Raw genomic sequence first — 18,655 nt, 5'->3', positions numbered from 1 at the left:
CAGGCCCTGGTCAGGTCCCCACCTTTCAGTCTCCCAGAAAGGGAGGGGAAACCTGAGTCAGGGTTGGGTCCCACCTGCCCTGCCCCCTGGCTTGCCTTCGGTCCCCCTGGCTATGGCTCAGCGGCCGCCTGCGAGGTCTCCGGCTCCAACTCGGTGGTGGCCTTCAGTCCCCCTGGTTTCGGCTTGCCGGTCACTTCCAGTTCCGCCTGCGGCGCCTCGGCGGCCGGCTGCGGTCCTGCCTCCGACACCTTGTCAGTCAGCTATTGGTCCCCCAGCTCTGACTCGTCGCTTGCCTACACTATGGCGGCGGCTGCGCCTTTGCTTGCCATGACTGCTGCTCCCTCCACCTGTGTCCTCTCCGCCTTCCTCCTCGCCCCCTCCGTCAGTCCCTCTACCTTCCTCCTCGCCGCCTTCAGCATTCCTTCCTGTTCCCTCCTCGCGCTCGCTGAGTGTTCCTCCAGCTCCGGCCTTGAGGTCACCTGCTGCCCCTGCGGCTTCCGCCCCTCGCCTACCAGGGTTCCCTTTGTTTCCGCCTGTTTCCCCCTGCCCTTTGCCTCCGTGCCCTCTGCTTTTGTGCCCCATGTTTGCTCCCCGTCCCTCTGTGCCTTTGTTCCCTTTTGTTCCCTTTGTGCCTCCTGTGAGTGTGTCCCCTGATGTTGTTCCTCCGCTGTCCCCTTTCGTGTTTCCGTCGTTGATGCCTGTGTTTGTCTGTGTTCCCTGTGGTTTGTCGTTTGTTGTCAGAGATGTTCTCCTTGTACCTGTTCTATGTGTCTGTGTCATTCACTGTGGTGCCCTGTTGATATTTTGTTTTTGTCTTCCCAGGTCCCGTGATGTCCCTGGTCTTGTTCCTCCGCTCCCCTGGGGCACGCCCGATGTGCGTGCCTTTGGGGGAGGGGGTTCTGTCACACCCTAATCCTGCTGATCCTCCTGTCCCACAGCCCCTTCGTTAACCTCGTGTGGATTCCCAGTGTTTATCAGCTGTTTCGAGTTGTCTTCATTAGTTCGGTGTATTTAGGTCCACGTCAGAGTTTTTTTTCCCTAGTTCTGTCATTGTAGTGTTATAACGGTTCTGTCTTGTCTGCCTTTCCACATGTTGATTACAACCCTTATTCCCGATTCCTCATCTTCCTCGCCTGCTTCCCCGATCCGTGCTCTGCACAGCCATGACACCTGAACCTACACAAACTGCAGGTAGTAATAGTCTCTGACGTTGCCTGTGTAGTGGGGATTGTAATAGAATTCATGACTAAATGTTTTGTGTAAGAAATGAAACTGGCTGAGTGATATTCCACAGGAGCCATTGTTAACTTATTTATTTAGAAAAAAAATAGAACATTAATTGTTGACGTCATTGAAAGAAGCTGTTTCTCTGTTTGGCTGTTATTCATCTTCCAGATGGTTCGGCTGGGCCACATTCATGAGTACCCGCATCTCCGTTATGATAACCGGCTCAGGTATATTCCTCCTGCTGAAATCAAGACATAAACACAGGAGCATGGAATTAAATAAGGAATTAACATCACGTGAGGTTAGCTCTGCCCAATTTATAAAACTGTCACAGAGTTAAAGCCTTATGCACACTTTCTATCTACTGTCATACCTACTGAAGAATTCATTGCCAAGTTACTTGTAGCATATAATCTCATCTTTCAGTGGCTGTAAAGCAATACAGTGAGTCTCAGCATATTTATGACTGGAATAATTGTTAAAGATGCAGCTAACATGAATACAACTTCAAAACTGTAAGAACTACCAAGGCTGTTGACATGTTTTTGAAATGGACTTCAGTAGCAGATACTTTACAGGTTATGAATATCGACTTGAAGGAAACCGCTATCTTACCGTCTCCGCCTCCACAGCAGGAGCACCACGGCAATGAGCACAATCACTGCAATTGCTCCACTGCCGATGAAGGCTGCAGAGAATCAGATAGCAACAGCACATGCAATCAGAGCAAAAAGAATCATCACATGAAGAATGTTTCCATATGACGAAATTTCTCCAACATTTCTTCTTTTGCGACTGACACATCAAGAAGAAGCATGGACTGCAAGCATTCACTCTCATTAATTTACAGGTTTCTATAATCCATTTAGGTATTTCTGTTATGACTTGCCCACCTAAACCTCTTGTGGCCACGCCCCCCTTGTTAACCTCATGTGGATTCCCCATGTCATCAGCTGTTTCAAGTTGTTTTTCATTAGTCTTGTGCATTTAAGTCCACGTCAGAGTTTGTATCCCTAGTTCTGTGATTGTATTGTCAACCCGTGCTTGCTGCTTGTTGGTTTGTGGTCTCTGTAATTAAACCCTGCATTTCCAGTTTCCTGGCATCCTGCCTGCCTTTCTGCACTCTGTGCGCCGCGAGTCGTGACAGAATGATAGAACTCGCAAAAATATGCCTCACCTAACCAAGGCTGAGTATCTCGGTTTAGTAGCAGAGATATTATATTGGCTCAACCAATATATTCAGATATTCAGGAGAATCCCGTTGCCCGAGCTCTTGCCATCCGGACGAGGAACCTCCTGGAATCAATGTCCCTGTCTACCAACCCGAACCTTATGGCGGAAGTATGGCAGAAGCTACTACAGCTGCGGAATGGAGTGGCTGAGGCTATGTTCAGGCAGGTGGCCCTGGACAGTGAACTGCCTCTTTTCCCGCCATCCGTGCAGCCCGAATTCTCTGTCACCACCACTACGTCTGCACGGTGGAAAAAGTGGAAGGATAGCAAACGGGGGGTGTGTCAGAAGCCCTTCCGGGATCTGCTGCTTTGCCGTAGTCGCCCGACGTCTCCATTTGCGCCGCCCTCCACGAGTCGGGGCCAGAGCCTGTGCAGCTGCTGCTTCGCCTGCGCTTCAGGATAGTCTGCCCGCAGCTTCGCCATCATCTGCATCCGAGACCCTGACCCGGCGATTCTTCGCCCTTCAGGGATTATACTGCTGGACAAAAGATGATCCGTGGGTGCAGGACTCTGCTGAGGCTGCCTTGCTCCTAGATCAGCTTCGAGGGGAGTTCTCCAGAATATCCCCAGCTTCCTGGCCGGGAGAGCTGGAGAGAACTGAGGTCATGCTGAGTCAGCTGCTCTGCTTTCGGAGGAAGGAGCAAGCATCCTCCGCAGGATAAACCGTTGCGCCTGAAGTGCCTGCAGCGCCCCCTGTGGTTCCTGTGCCCAAGGCCCCCACTGTCGTTCCCATCCCGGCGGCTCCACACCCTCTGGCTCCCCCAATCCCTGACCCTGCTCCCATGGTCCCTGTCCCTGAGGAGGTCCCAGACTATCAGACCATCACTCCTCCTCCCTTAGTGAAGATGGAGGAGGAGCTGGAATGGGACCCCTCGGGGATCACCCTAACGTCTCCAGTGACTCTTCCTCTTCCACTACCCTCACAGGACAGATCCCGACCGGGTCCCCGCCTCTCAGTCTCCAGGAAAAGGAGGGGACACCTGTGCTGGGGTTGGGTCCCGCCCACCCTGCCCCTTGGCTCACTCTCTGTCTCCGGGGCTGTGGTTCGAGGGGCGCCTGTGGGTCCTTCCGGTCCTGCTCAGCGCTCACCTGTGGTTCCCCTGGCTCCTGTTTGGTGGTCGCCTGTGGGTCTCCCTCCGTTGACTCGTTGACTGCCTTTGACCCCGCCTTCGATGCCTCACCGTTCACTTGTGGTTCCCTCCACTCTGGCTCGTTGGTGGATGGCGCCTTTGCCAGCTGTGGCTATGCAGTCGCCTGCTGCAGCTTCCCCTCCCTCCTCACCTTCATTAGGGTCCCCTTCTCCTTCCTCCTCGCCTCCTCCGGCTACCTCTACAGCCCTTGCGAGGTCCCCTCTGGCTCCTACCTTGCTTTAACCAAGGGTCCCTCCGGGTGCGCCCTCACGGTTGCCTGCTGGCCTGACGACTTCTGCCTCTCGCCCGCCAGGGTTCCCTCGGGCTCCCTGTTTCCCCCCGCCCTTTGCCTCCTCGTCTTCCCCCTTGGTGCCTCCTGTTTTCGCTCCCCGTCTGTCTGTTTCACCTGTGTTCCTGCTTGGTACCTTCATTCCTCCTGTTGGTGTTTCCCCTGTGTCTCCTTCTTTGGTGCCCTTGTGTTTGTCTACGTTTCCCGTTGTCTGGGTTGTTGTCCTTGTGCCTGTTTTGTTCCCTGTGCCCCATTGATTTCTTTTGTCTTCCCAGGTCCCGTGGAGTCCTCGTTCGTGTCCCTGGTCCCATCCTTCATTCCCCTGCATTCTGCGTTCCGTGCACCGCGAGTCGTGACAATTTCTACCCACATTCTGACCAATTTTGTCTATATTTTCTAGCCAATTATCATATATTCTTATTCATATATTCTTTATTCTTCTGCCCTTTTGCAAACAGTATGTGAGCCATATGTTGTTTAACCATGCATTGACTCTTTAGGTTGTGAGCATTTAAAACTAAATAATCCCCGGTCTTAGGGTCTGTCCACAGACTTCTCTGATGAAGTGGCATCTCAAGACGGGACTGAACCTGGACCCACTGGAGGCTGTAGCAGAGAAGAGGATGCTGGCAAAAATGGACAATATAATGAACAATTCCGCCCACCCACTTCGGGGGGCGCTATGCTGGAGCACATTTAGCCAGCAGCTCATTCCACAACGATAAACATAAATGTTACTGAACAGCAGGATCTTTCCTGTGTGCTGCCATCCAGCACTACACCGCCTCCCACTGACTTGCCAACCTCAGCCATAACATGCCAAGAAGCACCACATCTTTGCAATAACACAAACCCAGCGCTATCTGCTGTCTGTTTTATTATTATCTGCAAATATTTATTTCCTTGATATTCCGATATTCTTTAAGTTAAATCAGACCAAAGATTCCTAAAGGGAGCAAACTGCCAAAGACCCTACGATTGTCCAGAGACATAAGAATGTCTTTCTCTGCGGACATCATGTTAACACTAGAAATTCACTGCGTTTTAGGCTATGTGACATATTGTAGGGCCAGCTAGCTGGCTAATGAAGTTGTGACCCAAGGCAACGTTGTAAACTTTATGGACTACGACTTTTGACACCTGTTATAAGTAAAGCTGAAATTTTCATGCATTACACCTCCTATTAGTATTAGGAGCAGGATATGAACTACTAATGGGCAGGGCCCCCTTAAGGGGGGGGGAGAAAGGGGACAGTCGGGGAATGGAACAATCAATCCGTCAGCAAAACTTATTAGAATTGTCATGTGATTGTTCCGGCTGGGTCAGCGCTAAATATCAGTATCGGCAATACCAACCTTGGATAGAATTGAAATCAGATCCAAAAGAAAATCACTTTCGTTTAACACAAAGCAGGTTTGTACCATTTTATTTTATCGAAACTTTCGGAGGCGTTGCCACCGTCTTGTTGCGATGGACACATGAGTGGGAAGCAGGGTCATACCACTTGGGAAGGGGTGGTCATTTCATTCATTTACTACATGCTTGTGCATTTATTTATGAGCATTCGAAAGGATGTGTACGACAATTTGAAATGGGAAATCTGGGAAGTCTCCCTTTGGCATCTGGTTTGTGCGTGAGAAAAGTCCCCTCTGGGATCAGGGGCGTATCATTTATTTTATTTTATAAATTAATTATAACAAGACGCTATTCCTACTTACTAGATTGCACAGCAATACTTGGCGAAGTCTTCTGTGGATCGAAGGGCCCTAGAGAAGGAAAAAGAGCAGCGTTGCTCTACCAGCCACAGTATTTGGACTCATGCCTTTCAAGTCACATGTTTAGCCCCAAAAATAGATTTCAGAATGCTGGATGCAAAATCTAAACTGCTATGCATTGCATCACGGGCCCACACAAACTGCTATAGTGGACCGAGGAGATAGGAGTGTAATATAGACAAGCTTGGCTTCCCATTAGAAGAATATGAGTAAATCCATCCATCCATCCATCCATTTTCCAAACCGCTTATCCTACTGGGTCGCGGGGGGTCCGGAGCCTATCCCGGAAGCAATGGGCACGAGGAAGGGAACAACCCAGGATGGGGGGGCAGCCCATCGCAGGGCACACTCACACACCATTCACTCACACATGCACACCTATGGGCAATTTAGCAAGTCCAATTAGCCTCCGCATGTTTTTGGACTGTGGGGGGGAAACTGGAGTACCCGGAGGAAACCCCACGACCATTGAGAATTCCCTAATTTTGGCAAAAACAGGCACTAGAAACCATTCTTCTTTCACACATGCACCAGGCAGGAATGAATCAGTTCCCAGTGAGTCAGGCAGCACAAAGCCCTCTCTAAGGTGTATATGCAGACAGAAAATGGGACTGATCTTTTACCGTTTCTGCTTCCTGGAATATCGGGTGGGTTTCTTGGTTCAAGAGAGGGTTCTGGGGTGTGAAGCTTCACATTGGTAATGACATCGGTGAAGGACGTCTCTGGGCGGTAATAGGATTTTGTTGTCTTTGATGGGAGGGGACTGATGCTGGATTGTGATACAGTGGACTTCCAATTCATTACAGGGCTGGGAGCTGTTGTTGTTGATGGTGCTGTTGACGTTGTTGATGCTGTTGTCGTTGTTGTTTTCAGGGCTGTTGTGGTTGTCCATGCTGTGGTGCTTGTTGTTGATGTTGTTGGTGCTGTGCTGCTTATTAGTGTTGTTTTGGAGGCTGTGGTTGGTGTTGTGGTTGTTGCTGCTGTTGAAGTGGCTGGTATTGTTGTGGGGTGTGCTGTTGCTCTTGTGGTTCTTGCTGTTCACAACATAAAGAAAAAGTAAACGTCAAATGGACTTTATGGTAGCCACATGAAATTCAAATATTAATATATACAAGTACATATATAGCATTTCACCAGCTACAAAATTTTTAGTAAAAGTACTGATTTTTGATACAAAGACCACGATCAAACTACCTTAATTCTTCTGTATGGTGTAAATCTCATTTAAAACAAATAAGCAACTAAGGGTCTGATGACCACTGCTGTGCCATAACATCTTCTCTTTTCATACAATTGTTTCCGCTAGACTCCACTGCTGTGCTGAAAAACAGACCTAATTTAAAGAAATACTATAGCTTCTTTTCCCTACAAATCTCCAGTTGTTGATGATAAAGAAAGATTTTACGTTAGATAAAAGTAAATAACTGCTCGTAAACCAGTGTAAAATCATGATGCAGTTTTTAATAATGATCACTTTTTGACCATGCGTCTTTGTGAGGGGGAACTAACAGCTTTGTACAGAAGCTACTAGGACTGCAAGATTCTTGGTGAAATATGAATCACAATTTTTTTTCACTCAGGTACGAGATCGCAGTTTTCTCTCACAATTTTAGATTGACGCATGACTATAGCAGACTGACCAATCAGTACACAGTAAGTAGTCAGTGCTTAAGTGAAATCCAGGTCCTTTTGATTGAAACGGTAATTTACAAATTCTGTCCCTTAAAGTGTCCTGACATGGATTAGGTGGTGAATCTAATATCTATAGAGTACTGCATTAAATCAGTTAGCATTTTCGTATCGAGCGATATTTGTTAAAAATCAAGATATTGGCATCAGCCCAATGAGAAAATCTCGGCCGATATTGCTAGCCAATATCGAAACTTAATCAATGTGGAAAGTTAGCAGCAGACATAGCAGCTGAAATAATGAAATGATTGCATTGGACGAACAGCCATTTTCCACGGTGAATGACAAAGGTTTTCTTTGGATCATTCATCACTTTTAAGAGGGTTCAAAGTACCAGCCCACGGTATGTTTGAAACTCATTGTTAAATCTTTCATTTTCCACAGAATAAAAGCCAGTGTAATGTGGGAGATTGAAAAGCCAACTCAAGTGAGCTGCAGGGTCTCAAGATGAGCATCATGAAGCGCAAACATGTAAGCCATGAACTTTAACACAGAAGGGATGTGGGAATGTGGCAAACCATATTGCATTATGCGCATTGGAGCAAATAACTTGGCAATGTGCAGCAAGGATGGACGCTTCTGGCTGGCGGACCAAGGACCAGTGGACGAAGGCAGGAATTCACCCAGCAAAGACCAGCTCAGCCGAAGAAGATCTTCCTTGGAGACCGTCCTGAGGAAAGCAGGATCCACTGATAATACTGGGAGGAATTACATCCACCGATGCTTCCAGTTTCCCATGCACTGCCCATGATCATGACACAAGCAGAATGTCTCAGCTAACTCTTGCACGATCCTTGCACTACCGAAGTATGTTAGTAACGTTGGGCAATGAGACTTTTGAGTGGTGTTCTACATTGAACCCTGCTACACTGCTCCCCAGAGAAGAGGTTTGGAGCCCCACGACTGTTTGCAGGTAACAGATTGGATGAGCAGACCCCGACCAGATCTGACTAATGTCCCCTTGGAGGGGGATCTCATTCTGTTTGTAGACGGGTGTTCCCTGAGATTGGAGGATGGGTCACCAGCCACCACCTACACAGTGGTGTTCCGGGATGGATCACTAGTGGATGGAGGGCGATTCCCCAGGTATTGGCCCACCCAGAATGCTGAGCTGTTGGTGTTACAGCAAGCCTGTAAACTGGCGGAGAGCCAGAAAGTAACTGTGGACACCGATTCAGGATATGCTTTTGGGGTGTGCCATGACCATGGTGCCCTGTGGTAGAGGTTTTCTGATGAGCTCCAGAAAAACAATGTAACATCACCAGTTAGTGAGGCAATTATTGGAAGCAATTATGCTACCAAAACAGGTGTCAGGTGTCAAGTGCCTGGCACATACCAATCAGAACAACGAGATCAGTCAGGGAAATGCCTTTGCTGACCAGTGGGTCAAGAGCTTGGCTAGAGATCCCATAGGAATCGATAAGACAATGGTGGTAACAACTGCTGATGAGTCTTTTGACAATGACCTTGTTTTGATTAAAATAGGTGCGTCTGAGAGTGAATTCCTGAGGAACGGAGCTGGGTGTGATGGAAACGTGGTATGGAGACACTTTGGAACTAACCAACTTTGTCTTCTTTGGTCTGCGTATCCAGGGATGGTCAAAGCCTGGATTACGTGTCACCCGAGTGTGGCATGCGCCCAGATTTGCCAGTGAAGCTGCTCACTTCTGCAAAAATGTTATAATAATAATAATCGATACTTTTATTGTCCCTGTAGGGAAATTGTCTTTACGCCTCCCACAACTTCCTCTTTTTTTTTTTTTTTTTTCCGTAGAGGAAGTTGTCTGCGAAGGGCTGCCACCCGTAGCGGCGCCCAGGGAGCTGAGGGTTAAGGGCCTCGCTCAAGGACCCACAGGCTGAGGCTGGGTTTGAGCCTGCGACCTTCTGATTACAGGCACACAGGCTTAGCCCACTGAGCCACATGCTGCTTATTGTTTGTATGAAGTATATTGTAGAAAAGGGCATTCCTCTGCACCCTTCCGTGACATTCTGTCCTGAGGGCTGTTTGAGCATCTGCCAATCAGTTTAATGCTTTCTCAAAGCTACGGACACTGTTTGGGTGTAATTGATCTATTTTCTCGGTGGGTGGAGGCATTCCCATGGCCAACACCAGGATGCCGCCTCGGTGGCAAAGAATCTACTCAAGGAGGTGATCCCAGAGTGAGAAATCCCTAGAAGAAGCACTATGGACAACTACGTTCTCCAAGTATCATTACAGAAACAATCACCAACTCGCGATACACTTAGATAATTGGCTTTAAAATTGTACATTTAGTTTAAACCAGGGGTGGGTAATCTTATCCAGAAAGGGCCCGTGTGTATGCGGGTTTTTGGGATAACCTTTAGGTTAGCTGTTCAATCCCAGGTGAATGGGTGTTCAGCCAATCAGGCCTCTAATTAGTAATCTAATTAGGGAGTTGCAGGGGAAACCCAGCATGCTCGAGAGCACTTGTAAATAGCCCCAGTGTGTAATTGTTGTTAGCATACATACTTCTTGTTCTGTGTACCTGGCTGTCGCATGTACCCTTCCGTGTGTTTGTACTTGGTCCTTGCCTGATCCTGACGTGTCTTAGCCATTGTGTAATTACCCTACCGCGTGTGTACCTTACTGTCCTTAGTGTAACTCCCCGTGTTTCTCTGCCATTTTACTATTTGTGTTGTGGCTAAGGTGCGGTGGTTCGTGTTTGTTTGCCACCCTCTTCACGATGCCTCAGTCTGCCTGGTACCAGAATATGAATGTTACTGAAAGGGGACTGTCACATCAACCTTACAGAATGGAACGGGCACTCTCCTACCTTTTAACGAGCAGCTCATTTCCAATGATGAATGGTTAATCATAATTAACTTAAACAAAATGCTTAATTTGTAAATCAATCATAACATGGGTCTCGTAATTTAGTGGCATTTCTTTGCCATGTTGCATCTGTATAACTTTGCATTTTATATATCCTGTTTAATAGACACATTCTTTATTCAAACCTTTGTTAGGTGAAATGAAATCATGCAACAGATAAAGAAAAAAAATATTCAGTCTCCACCAAACGAAGTTTGAAGCTCGAATAGTGGAGAGCGATGCATATTAAAGTATTTTTTGTTTGATTAGCCTAAATTTTGCTTATGGCTGAATGCCAAAACACGGAAGTTTTCATTAAGATGATAAAATAGAGTGCCAGACACAACCAATAATTCATCTTATACTTAGGTAATTGCCTTTAGAAACCTTAAGCTTAAACCAGTTGTTTTAAACCTTCTTATGAATTAAATGCGTTTAAAACACTCCTTAAGCGCTCCTTAAACCTCGTCTGCGTTTTATTGTAACACCCGTTTTCCTGACCCGCTCTTTCTGTAAAGCAGTCCTGTCATTTGTTGATACAGATAAGAGAGCAAAACCCTGCTAGTAAAGAACCAGCACAGACCAGCATGACCAGACCAAAAAAAGACCACTAAATCCAGCATGCAAGTAGGACCTGCTGTATCATTACATCTGTGCAGTTAGTCTCTGGATATCTCCAATATGTCCAATTATGTTCACGTTTTTCATCATAATTTTTTCTTGTTTATTTCTATTTTTATGTTTTGGTTTGTTCTTTATTGCTGTTTATCTTCAGGCTGTTGTAATAAATAAATTTCCCCAGTGTGGGATCAATAAAGCTTTATCTTATCTTATCTTATCTTATCTTATCTTATGATTTCCATGCTAGTCTATGCTGGTTTGATGCTGGTTAGTGCTGGCTTGCTGTTGGTGTAGCTGGACGTGAAACTGGTCCATGCATTACGCTGGCCATGCTGGTAAAACCAGCTATGCTGGTCTATGCTGGATTCTTCAGCTGGGTGGGGAGCGCTTGGTTTGATGCGGTGGATCTCCTCGCTCATGCAAACATGGCAGAATCATTGTCGTGTGAGGATGAGATCGCATATAGGTATGGATGCAGAAAAACGATGCATCGTGCAGCCCTAGATGCCACGGTGTGACAGCTGAGAGCAGCAGCAGTGTAGGGGTACCAAGCCCCCATCATGTAGAGTGCGAGTGAGTGCTATGCTGGACCAGGCACCTCCTACTGGTCACACAGAGTATGTCGGCTTACCGTGTACCATCTTTGGAGAACCTGCACATGGAGAAGAGAAAAATTTGCATTAGATAATGTGCCCTCACTCTTTCAGGACCAAAGAGCACACAACCATTTCAGTGCTTTTCTTGGGATTTAGCCATGCAGGCACAGTGGTGCGGTATCCAAGTCCCAAACTAGCAAATTACAGTATGCTTTAAAGATCAGAGACGACATTGGTTTGTACTCAGTGGAGTAGCCCTTACGTATGCAGACAAGTGCTTTGGACCCATTGACGTTGTACCACTGCAGTAAGTTGTTATTCCTCTTGCACCAGATCAGGCTGGATGTGCCGGCCTTCCTCAGGTAGCCTTCATTGCACTTGTAGCGGTACCGGCTGTCCTCCATGTGGACCACTCCTGGCTCATTCTGGATGGTGTGATTCTTTGGGGGGGGATCCGAGCACGTTTCTGCAAAAGCCAGGTAGAGACAGCACATAGGATCCGCTCACTACCCTGTTAGCTGCCTGCTCTCTCATCCTCTATTGCTCTTTGCTGTTTTACAACCACAAATTCAGTAGGAGGAGGAGGCCCTATCTATCCCCAGGGGCATCAGGCCTGAGATGGCAGCACGCCGACTTATGAGGGTGCAGCCTCAGGGACACGTAATTGTACCCTTAAAGGGGTACAATACGTTTTGTTGATAGTGTGATTCCTCTGTTATGCTGCATGTTTTCCTCTTGAAAACGTCTGGCAGATGATTAATGGTGCAGCCCTAGATGCTTCGGTGTGACAGCTGAGAGCAGCATTTGAAAGCTAAGCTCACTCCTTCTCCTCCCCCCTCCTCCCTCTCCCCCACCTTGCTCCCATATCTATCTGTTTCTCTAAATCCAACTCCTCCCGTTTCCTGTTTAGCTGTCCTCCCTTTCACTCTAGATAAGGTTCCCAGTTATGCTTTTACATTGGCTCCCTCCCAGACATCTTTACGAATCTCGACTCACCATTAACATGGTGTTTGCGGAAGCACTGTCACTCTCGTTTAGTTTTAACATCAATATTTGTAAAGTAAAAATACACCTCAGGCATACAGTGTCCTAACTCTTTATGTTTCATTTATTTACCAGATACTTTTATCCAAATCCACAGTCACTGAAACAAATGGAAGTTAAAAGCCTTATTTATGGGCCAAACAGTGAAATCACTCTACCAATTCCGGGGTTTATCTAGTATCCTTCTGATCAGACACAGCATCCCAACCCACTGAGCCAAACACCTAACATCTTCAAAGAGGCCACAATCACAGTACCAGAAATCTTGGGTGTACCAGGTACAAAAACTGCTAAATTATTTAATGTGTTAAGGTGAACAACGACAAACTGCACTGGCAAAGAGGAGAAGCGGTAGCGAGCTGGAGTTCGCCGACAGATGTGTAAGCACCTAGAGATGTGCAAAACCTGGTCTAAGAGCACAAAACCTTGAGCAATGAATAAAGTTATATAGTCTGTAGACTCGTCTTTCATAATTTTTCATGCATACGAACAAGTTAACGGTCCAAAGTCAAGGGAGTTCCGGATCACTTTCACCAGAGTGACGCACCACAGCTGTGGCACGAACTACGCACTATCACAGACTTTAATTAAAAGCAAATCCACCGTGGCTTCGAGTGCCGACTCTGCTCTTGCCGACGAACTCAACGTGTTCTACGCCCGCTTCAAGGCTAATCATGTTAGCGCTGGCTACTCAGCTAACGCCAGCCATAGCCTGCTGGCAGAGCACGGTGACGTCATCAGCTTCGCAGAGCGTGACGTGCGGAGGGCGCTGCGGCGATTCAACACCAGGAAAGCGCCGGGGCCGGACGGCATCTCCGGGCGCCTGCTACGCTGCTGTGCCAACCAGCTGACCGGAGTCTTAACCTCCATCTTCAACGAGTCTCTGGCTCAGTCTGTGGTCCCCACCTACTTTAAAAGATCCACAATTGTACCGGTACCTAAGAACAGTAAGCCCTCGTGCCTGAATGACTACCGGCCAGTTGCACCAGTGGTGCAGTGGTCCTGAAGGTTTTCGAGAGACTTATTAAAGACTTCATGATATCCTCCATCCCGGGCTCTGCAGACCCACTCCAGTTCACCTACCACCCCAACAGATCTACAGAGGACGCCATCTCCATCTCCCACGTTCTGCACACCACCCTCAGCTACTTGGACAAGAAGCAAGGGAACTATGTGAGACTATTGGTCATCGGCTACAGTTCTCTGTTTAACCATAGTCCCCCACAGTCTGTACACCAAGCTGAGGGAGCTAGAACTGGACAACCACTTGTGTGTCTGGGTCTTCAACTTCCTCACAGGCAGACCACAGGTGGAGAGAGTAGGTGACTGTGTCTCCAACACCATCACACTCAACACAGGGGCTCCTCAAGGATGCGTGCTCAGCCCTCTCCTCCACACACTCTACGCAAGAGACTGTGTGGCCACACACAGCTCCAACTCCACCATCAAGTTCGCTGACGTCACAGTAGTGCTGGGTCTCATCTCCAACGACGAGCCTCCAAGGAGGAGGTGGATAACCTGACATCATGGTGCCAGGACGTAGCGGTCCTACGTCCCCCTCTACATCAATGGGACTGCAGTGGAGAGAGTGAGCAGCTTCAAATATCCAGGCATACGCATCACTGAGGACTTGACATGGACAGAACACATCCAAGACCAGACCAGCAAGGCGAGGCAGCACCTTTACCACCAAAGACAGCTGAAGAAGTTTCGGGTTACTTCAGCGATTCTTAGGACTTTTTACTCCGGCACTGTGGAAAATATCCTGAGCCAGAACATCACATCCTGGTACGCAAACAGCTGTATATTGGACATTAAGGGACAACAGAGAGTGATTCGGGCAGCAGAGTGCTGCACCAGATCTTCTCTACCATCTCTGCAGGACATTTATACCAGGAGATGCTGGAGCAGAGCGACCAGGACCATCAGAGACTCGTCTCATCACAGTAACTGTCTGTTTGAGCTGCTGAAATCAGGCAGGCGCTTTAGGAGCATTACGGCAAAAAGAGAGAGACTTAGGAGGAGCTTCTACCCTCACGCCGTAAGACTCCTTAATCAGGACATGCCACCACGACACCCTTAATATACACAACCCATGTAAACCCAACTGTCACCAAACTGCTGTGGTGGATTTCCATCCACCTTTGCTGCTTATACTTAGTTTATTGTAATGATTTTTAAATATTTTGAATAACCACCATTTCTAAACAAACTCTTTGCTTATAGTCTATGAGCTTAAATTGTTTGCGAAATGAACATTTCTGTGTGAGCACATTCCAGCTGCACAGTGGCTAATCTGTCTGCTAATCATTTGCCTGTTTCCTGTAGCCTAGCCTATGTCAGAATAACGTGAGAATACTGCCGTTAGATATCATAGGCATATATCTAAAAATGGCATAAATAGTGAGAAATGCTCATTTTTGCAAATTTTTTAATTGTTTGTTAAATTTATTAAGATTTTGGTTATTGGTTATTGTAATGTATTGTAGCCTTTATGGTTAAGATCAAGCACAGACCATGACAAAAAGGTTTCATGACCAAAATGAGCTCAGACTTTACTGTAGGTTAACTACGACACAGGGGTCACGATATTTGATAGCAGCCATCAGATCTTGTGACTCCCAAAGCAACCAGGGAAAAACCAGAGGCTTGGCAATCAAAAACACTTCAGCTGCATCATCATAAATAGTGACTGTAATCCCGGAAAGATTTCATAACTGGGGTGTACAGGTCAGCTCTGGCAAAGGGGTGACTAATTAACACCTCTGGCAGCAGATTTTGTGACCCAAGTGTGGCTACTGAACAAGCAACAATAAACCATTCATTTACAGGCAAAAAAATATGCTGAGCGAGTCTTTAAAAAGAAAATGTGGTTTCTAAGGGATTATTTTGAAAGGAAGGAAAACCACGTTTCCAAAATCATCCCCCTCACATTCTTTATTAAAAACCTTTGTTAAGTAACATAACATCATGAACCGGGAATCAAGAGAGCAGTGCATATTAAAGAATCTTTTGTTTGTTGGATTAACTTTTAATTTTTCTTAATGTAGCCAGTGCAATGAGCATCCCCCAGACCAACACAAATAATGTGGGGTTCTTTGTTTGCTGGATGGCCAAAAAAAATGGAAATGCAACTGAGCGGAGTCTCCCCGTTCCTTCCTTTACAAACTTTACCGTGCGGTACAGTGATACGCAGTATCACTACACGGGTGCAGATCAACTTTCCCCAGCAGCAAATACTAGTAATAAAACAAATCGAACTTTTTTTTTACAGTGTGTAAAACTGTAACTGCGCAAGCAAATACAAAACTACATACAACCGTTGGTCTTGAATACTAGGATATACACTCATGTAATATAGCGCCCTTTTAACTCGCATCTCAGTATCTCGCATCTCTCCCTGCATGGTTCGTTCCCCTCAGAACGGCTTACATGAAAGCGCCAGGCTATTCATACACCCGTTCATGGATTACAAAGATGCAATGAAACAAAAAACTAGGCATTAATGTGAATTAATAAAAAAAAAACACATTTACACTGCATTCCGCTTTACTGATAAACAGATGCTAACCCGACTGTCACTAATCTCCTCCAAAGACACATAGGCCTAGTATATTATTTTTAACATTACATCTCGATATCAAGAAGGAAATTTACATTTAACCCGCGAGGATCACTGCGGCACTGCGTGCTTGTTTTCACCAAAAGGGCGGCTCATGGGGAATAACAAAAAATAACGACCTCAGGGCCAATTCTCAACGCACACAGGGCTACCACCTTAAAAATAGAGGGAGTACCTTTCCCAAAGCGAAAACACAGTCTTAATTATTTCCCCCCCCACTTCAAACCAATGCTAACGCACAAAATAAAGACTGCTTTCCCACCCGGTTACATTAATATCACGTTCTATGTTGTAAGTCCAACAGTAAAAGTCTGCGAATACAAAACTAACTGTTTACTGATGCCACGTGACGTCACATATCTGGTCCCGACCGATATACACCCCCCACTCCAAATGTCTTTATGCAGCCTACGCCCCTGCATGTCCCTCCCGTCCATGCATACCCCAATCTACGCCCTTGAAACTGGGTAAATAAGTTCGACTGAAAGTGAAGATACCTGATGATTACTGTCCCCATTTCCCAGTAATCATTTCTCTGTGTGTGCATTTAATGGTTATTTTGTACTGAACGCAAAAGCAAAAATAAATAAATAAATAAATAAGATTCCGATAAATACATTGCAAATAATTATCGTTATAATATTTAATCGCTAAGTTAATCAGATCATAATTAAGCTGGCTGCAGCCCAAACCCAATTTGATCTTTGATCTCAATGCCTCAAACGTGTCCACAAACTAACGTAAGTCCCAGACGCATACCAATCCACAAAGAGAGAAATCCAGCAGCACAATCATAATTACCAAAATACTTATTTGGTGCCCGGTTCAGGAAACAGCAGCTCCAGCTGCCTGACGCGGGAAGCGATCGCGCAGACAGCAAACAGACTGTCGCCGCAGGTTCAAACCCAAGCGACGTTTTATACGTGTCGCCACTGATCCGCATGATCGCATTTAATACACCATTTCCACTGCATCTAATTTGTTGTTTTGTGCGCGGCATTCGTTTCGTTTCACGCAACATTAAGAAGAGACCAATATGTTTAACCAGAATCAATGATTAAGAGACCTGCGCTATGGGGAAATAGCCGGTTACACAACAGTCAACATGCGAAAAGAGCGCGTTTTTAAATAAATCACGAACCTTTTGCGCTGATAAAGACGTGATTCCGATGCAAAGAAACGCCGACGGAGAGTAGAAGAAAAACTGAAAGATGATAAGCATGGCAAGTCATCATAAAAACGCATTCCAGTGAAATCCGACAAAAAACACACCATGAAACTTCACATTCCCCTAGCGATGTTTGTAATAAAGTAAATTCTTGGAGGTCCCCTCATTTGGTGGTTCTGTTAATTCATTTCGATACGCAAGGAAAGCAGCTACTGCGCATAAAGTAAGATACTTTCACTTTCGTTCCTAAACACGCTTGGAGCTGTTATAGTTCTTCTGACTGGCAAAGTTCCAATGTGAGGAAAAAATGGAACAAAACATTACCAAGGTTGTATGTTATTGTGCCGCTATCGGGGTAAAGACACAAACGAGAGCAGGAAGCCGAAACTGAATTTGGCAAGTTGCTTTATTACGCTTTAAAAATAAAAAATAAAAAAAATCAACAACAGCAAACCCACAAACAACAATAACATAAAACAGATCCCAGAGGTTTCCACAGCATGGGGCGATTCGAGGGAGGGCAGTTGCCACGTGTCAACTTGCATGTTGTCCCCCTGAACATATAAGGTACTTGGGAACATATATCATCGCCACTGCTGCGCTTGGCAGCCCGGCCCAGGGCGGCGGCGAATGACAATTAGGCTTATTTATACAACGGAGCTCGAGGCTCCTTCATTGAGCCTTTATCAAGTAAATCTCTCCAGCAGCTTGATGTGCCGAATGACTTCCTCGTGCATGTCTTATGTTCTTTTGTATGTTCCTAAGTATTAAACAAGTGCCACACCACACGAAAAAAAGTGACAAGCTGGGAGTTTGGACGCCCGCCAGTAACGGTGGGTAATTTAGCGAATAAGATTTACATGAGACGCTCGACAATCGTTATACAACTATTAGCGATAGTAACAACACTCTATATTTCTATAATTATGTGGGGCAAAATTTTGTGCGAAACAAAGAAGCACATTTCCTTGACGGACTCTTAACGTGGGTGCGCAGGGTGACCGAGTTGCTTCTGCTGGCGTAAAGTTAACGACAGAAAAAAAACCCAAAGCTTGTGGAAGCAAGAAACGCTAAATAGGAATATGTACCTCACTCTGATTTCTTAAACTGTAATAGGTAACTACAAAGCATTGCATAAATAACGTTTCGGTTTCCAAAATTGTCGTTTCCTTCTTAATACTGGTAATCAGATGCATCAGCATCGTTGAAACGGTCTATGACTGACACTGTTAGACAGGAGAATTAGACAGGGTGGGAGCGGGTGTCACGCATTTCAATAGCAAACGGTGGGGGTGGGAATACCCGGGCTAAAAGGGACTTTGAATCGCCAGCATCTTATTCAAGTTGTCCGGTCCACCCTAAATCATCCTGATGTAACGCGAAGCCGCCAGTAGAGGGAGTTAGTGACTCACTTTTGAACTGCGAATCT

The 18,655-nt window shown here is 46.2% G+C and overlaps 1 protein-coding gene across 3 annotated transcripts; it reads right to left on the bottom strand.

Annotated features, from left to right (window-relative positions):
* Positions 1 to 1,298: 1,298 nt before the first annotated feature.
* il15ra (interleukin 15 receptor subunit alpha) lies at positions 1,299 to 17,483 on the bottom strand. Of its 3 annotated transcripts, none has more exons than XM_049020618.1 (7): positions 17,200 to 17,483; positions 11,655 to 11,858; positions 11,428 to 11,448; positions 6,277 to 6,687; positions 5,597 to 5,644; positions 1,843 to 1,915; positions 1,299 to 1,468 (listed from the first exon to the last, which is right to left on the bottom strand). In XM_049020618.1, exons 1-7 carry the CDS (start codon positions 17,291 to 17,293, stop codon positions 1,381 to 1,383), a joined length of 939 nt encoding a protein of 312 aa, XP_048876575.1. In that variant the 5' UTR covers positions 17,294 to 17,483; the 3' UTR covers positions 1,299 to 1,380. The 3 variants fall into 3 exon arrangements, with proteins under 3 accessions (XP_048876575.1, XP_048876567.1, XP_048876556.1); XM_049020610.1 differs by lacking the exon at positions 17,200 to 17,483 and adding an exon at positions 16,860 to 17,092 and having other exon boundaries at positions 1,299 to 1,465; XM_049020599.1 differs by lacking the exon at positions 17,200 to 17,483 and adding an exon at positions 16,860 to 17,089.
* Positions 17,484 to 18,655: the final 1,172 nt, after the last annotated feature.

The sequence above is a fragment of the Brienomyrus brachyistius genome, chromosome 1, assembly GCF_023856365.1.
Source record: "Brienomyrus brachyistius isolate T26 chromosome 1, BBRACH_0.4, whole genome shotgun sequence".
In the NCBI taxonomy this organism is placed as follows: domain Eukaryota; kingdom Metazoa; phylum Chordata; class Actinopteri; order Osteoglossiformes; family Mormyridae; genus Brienomyrus; species Brienomyrus brachyistius.
The sequence above is the reverse complement of the archived record's forward strand: the minus strand, read 5'-3'. Positions and strand labels throughout refer to the sequence as shown.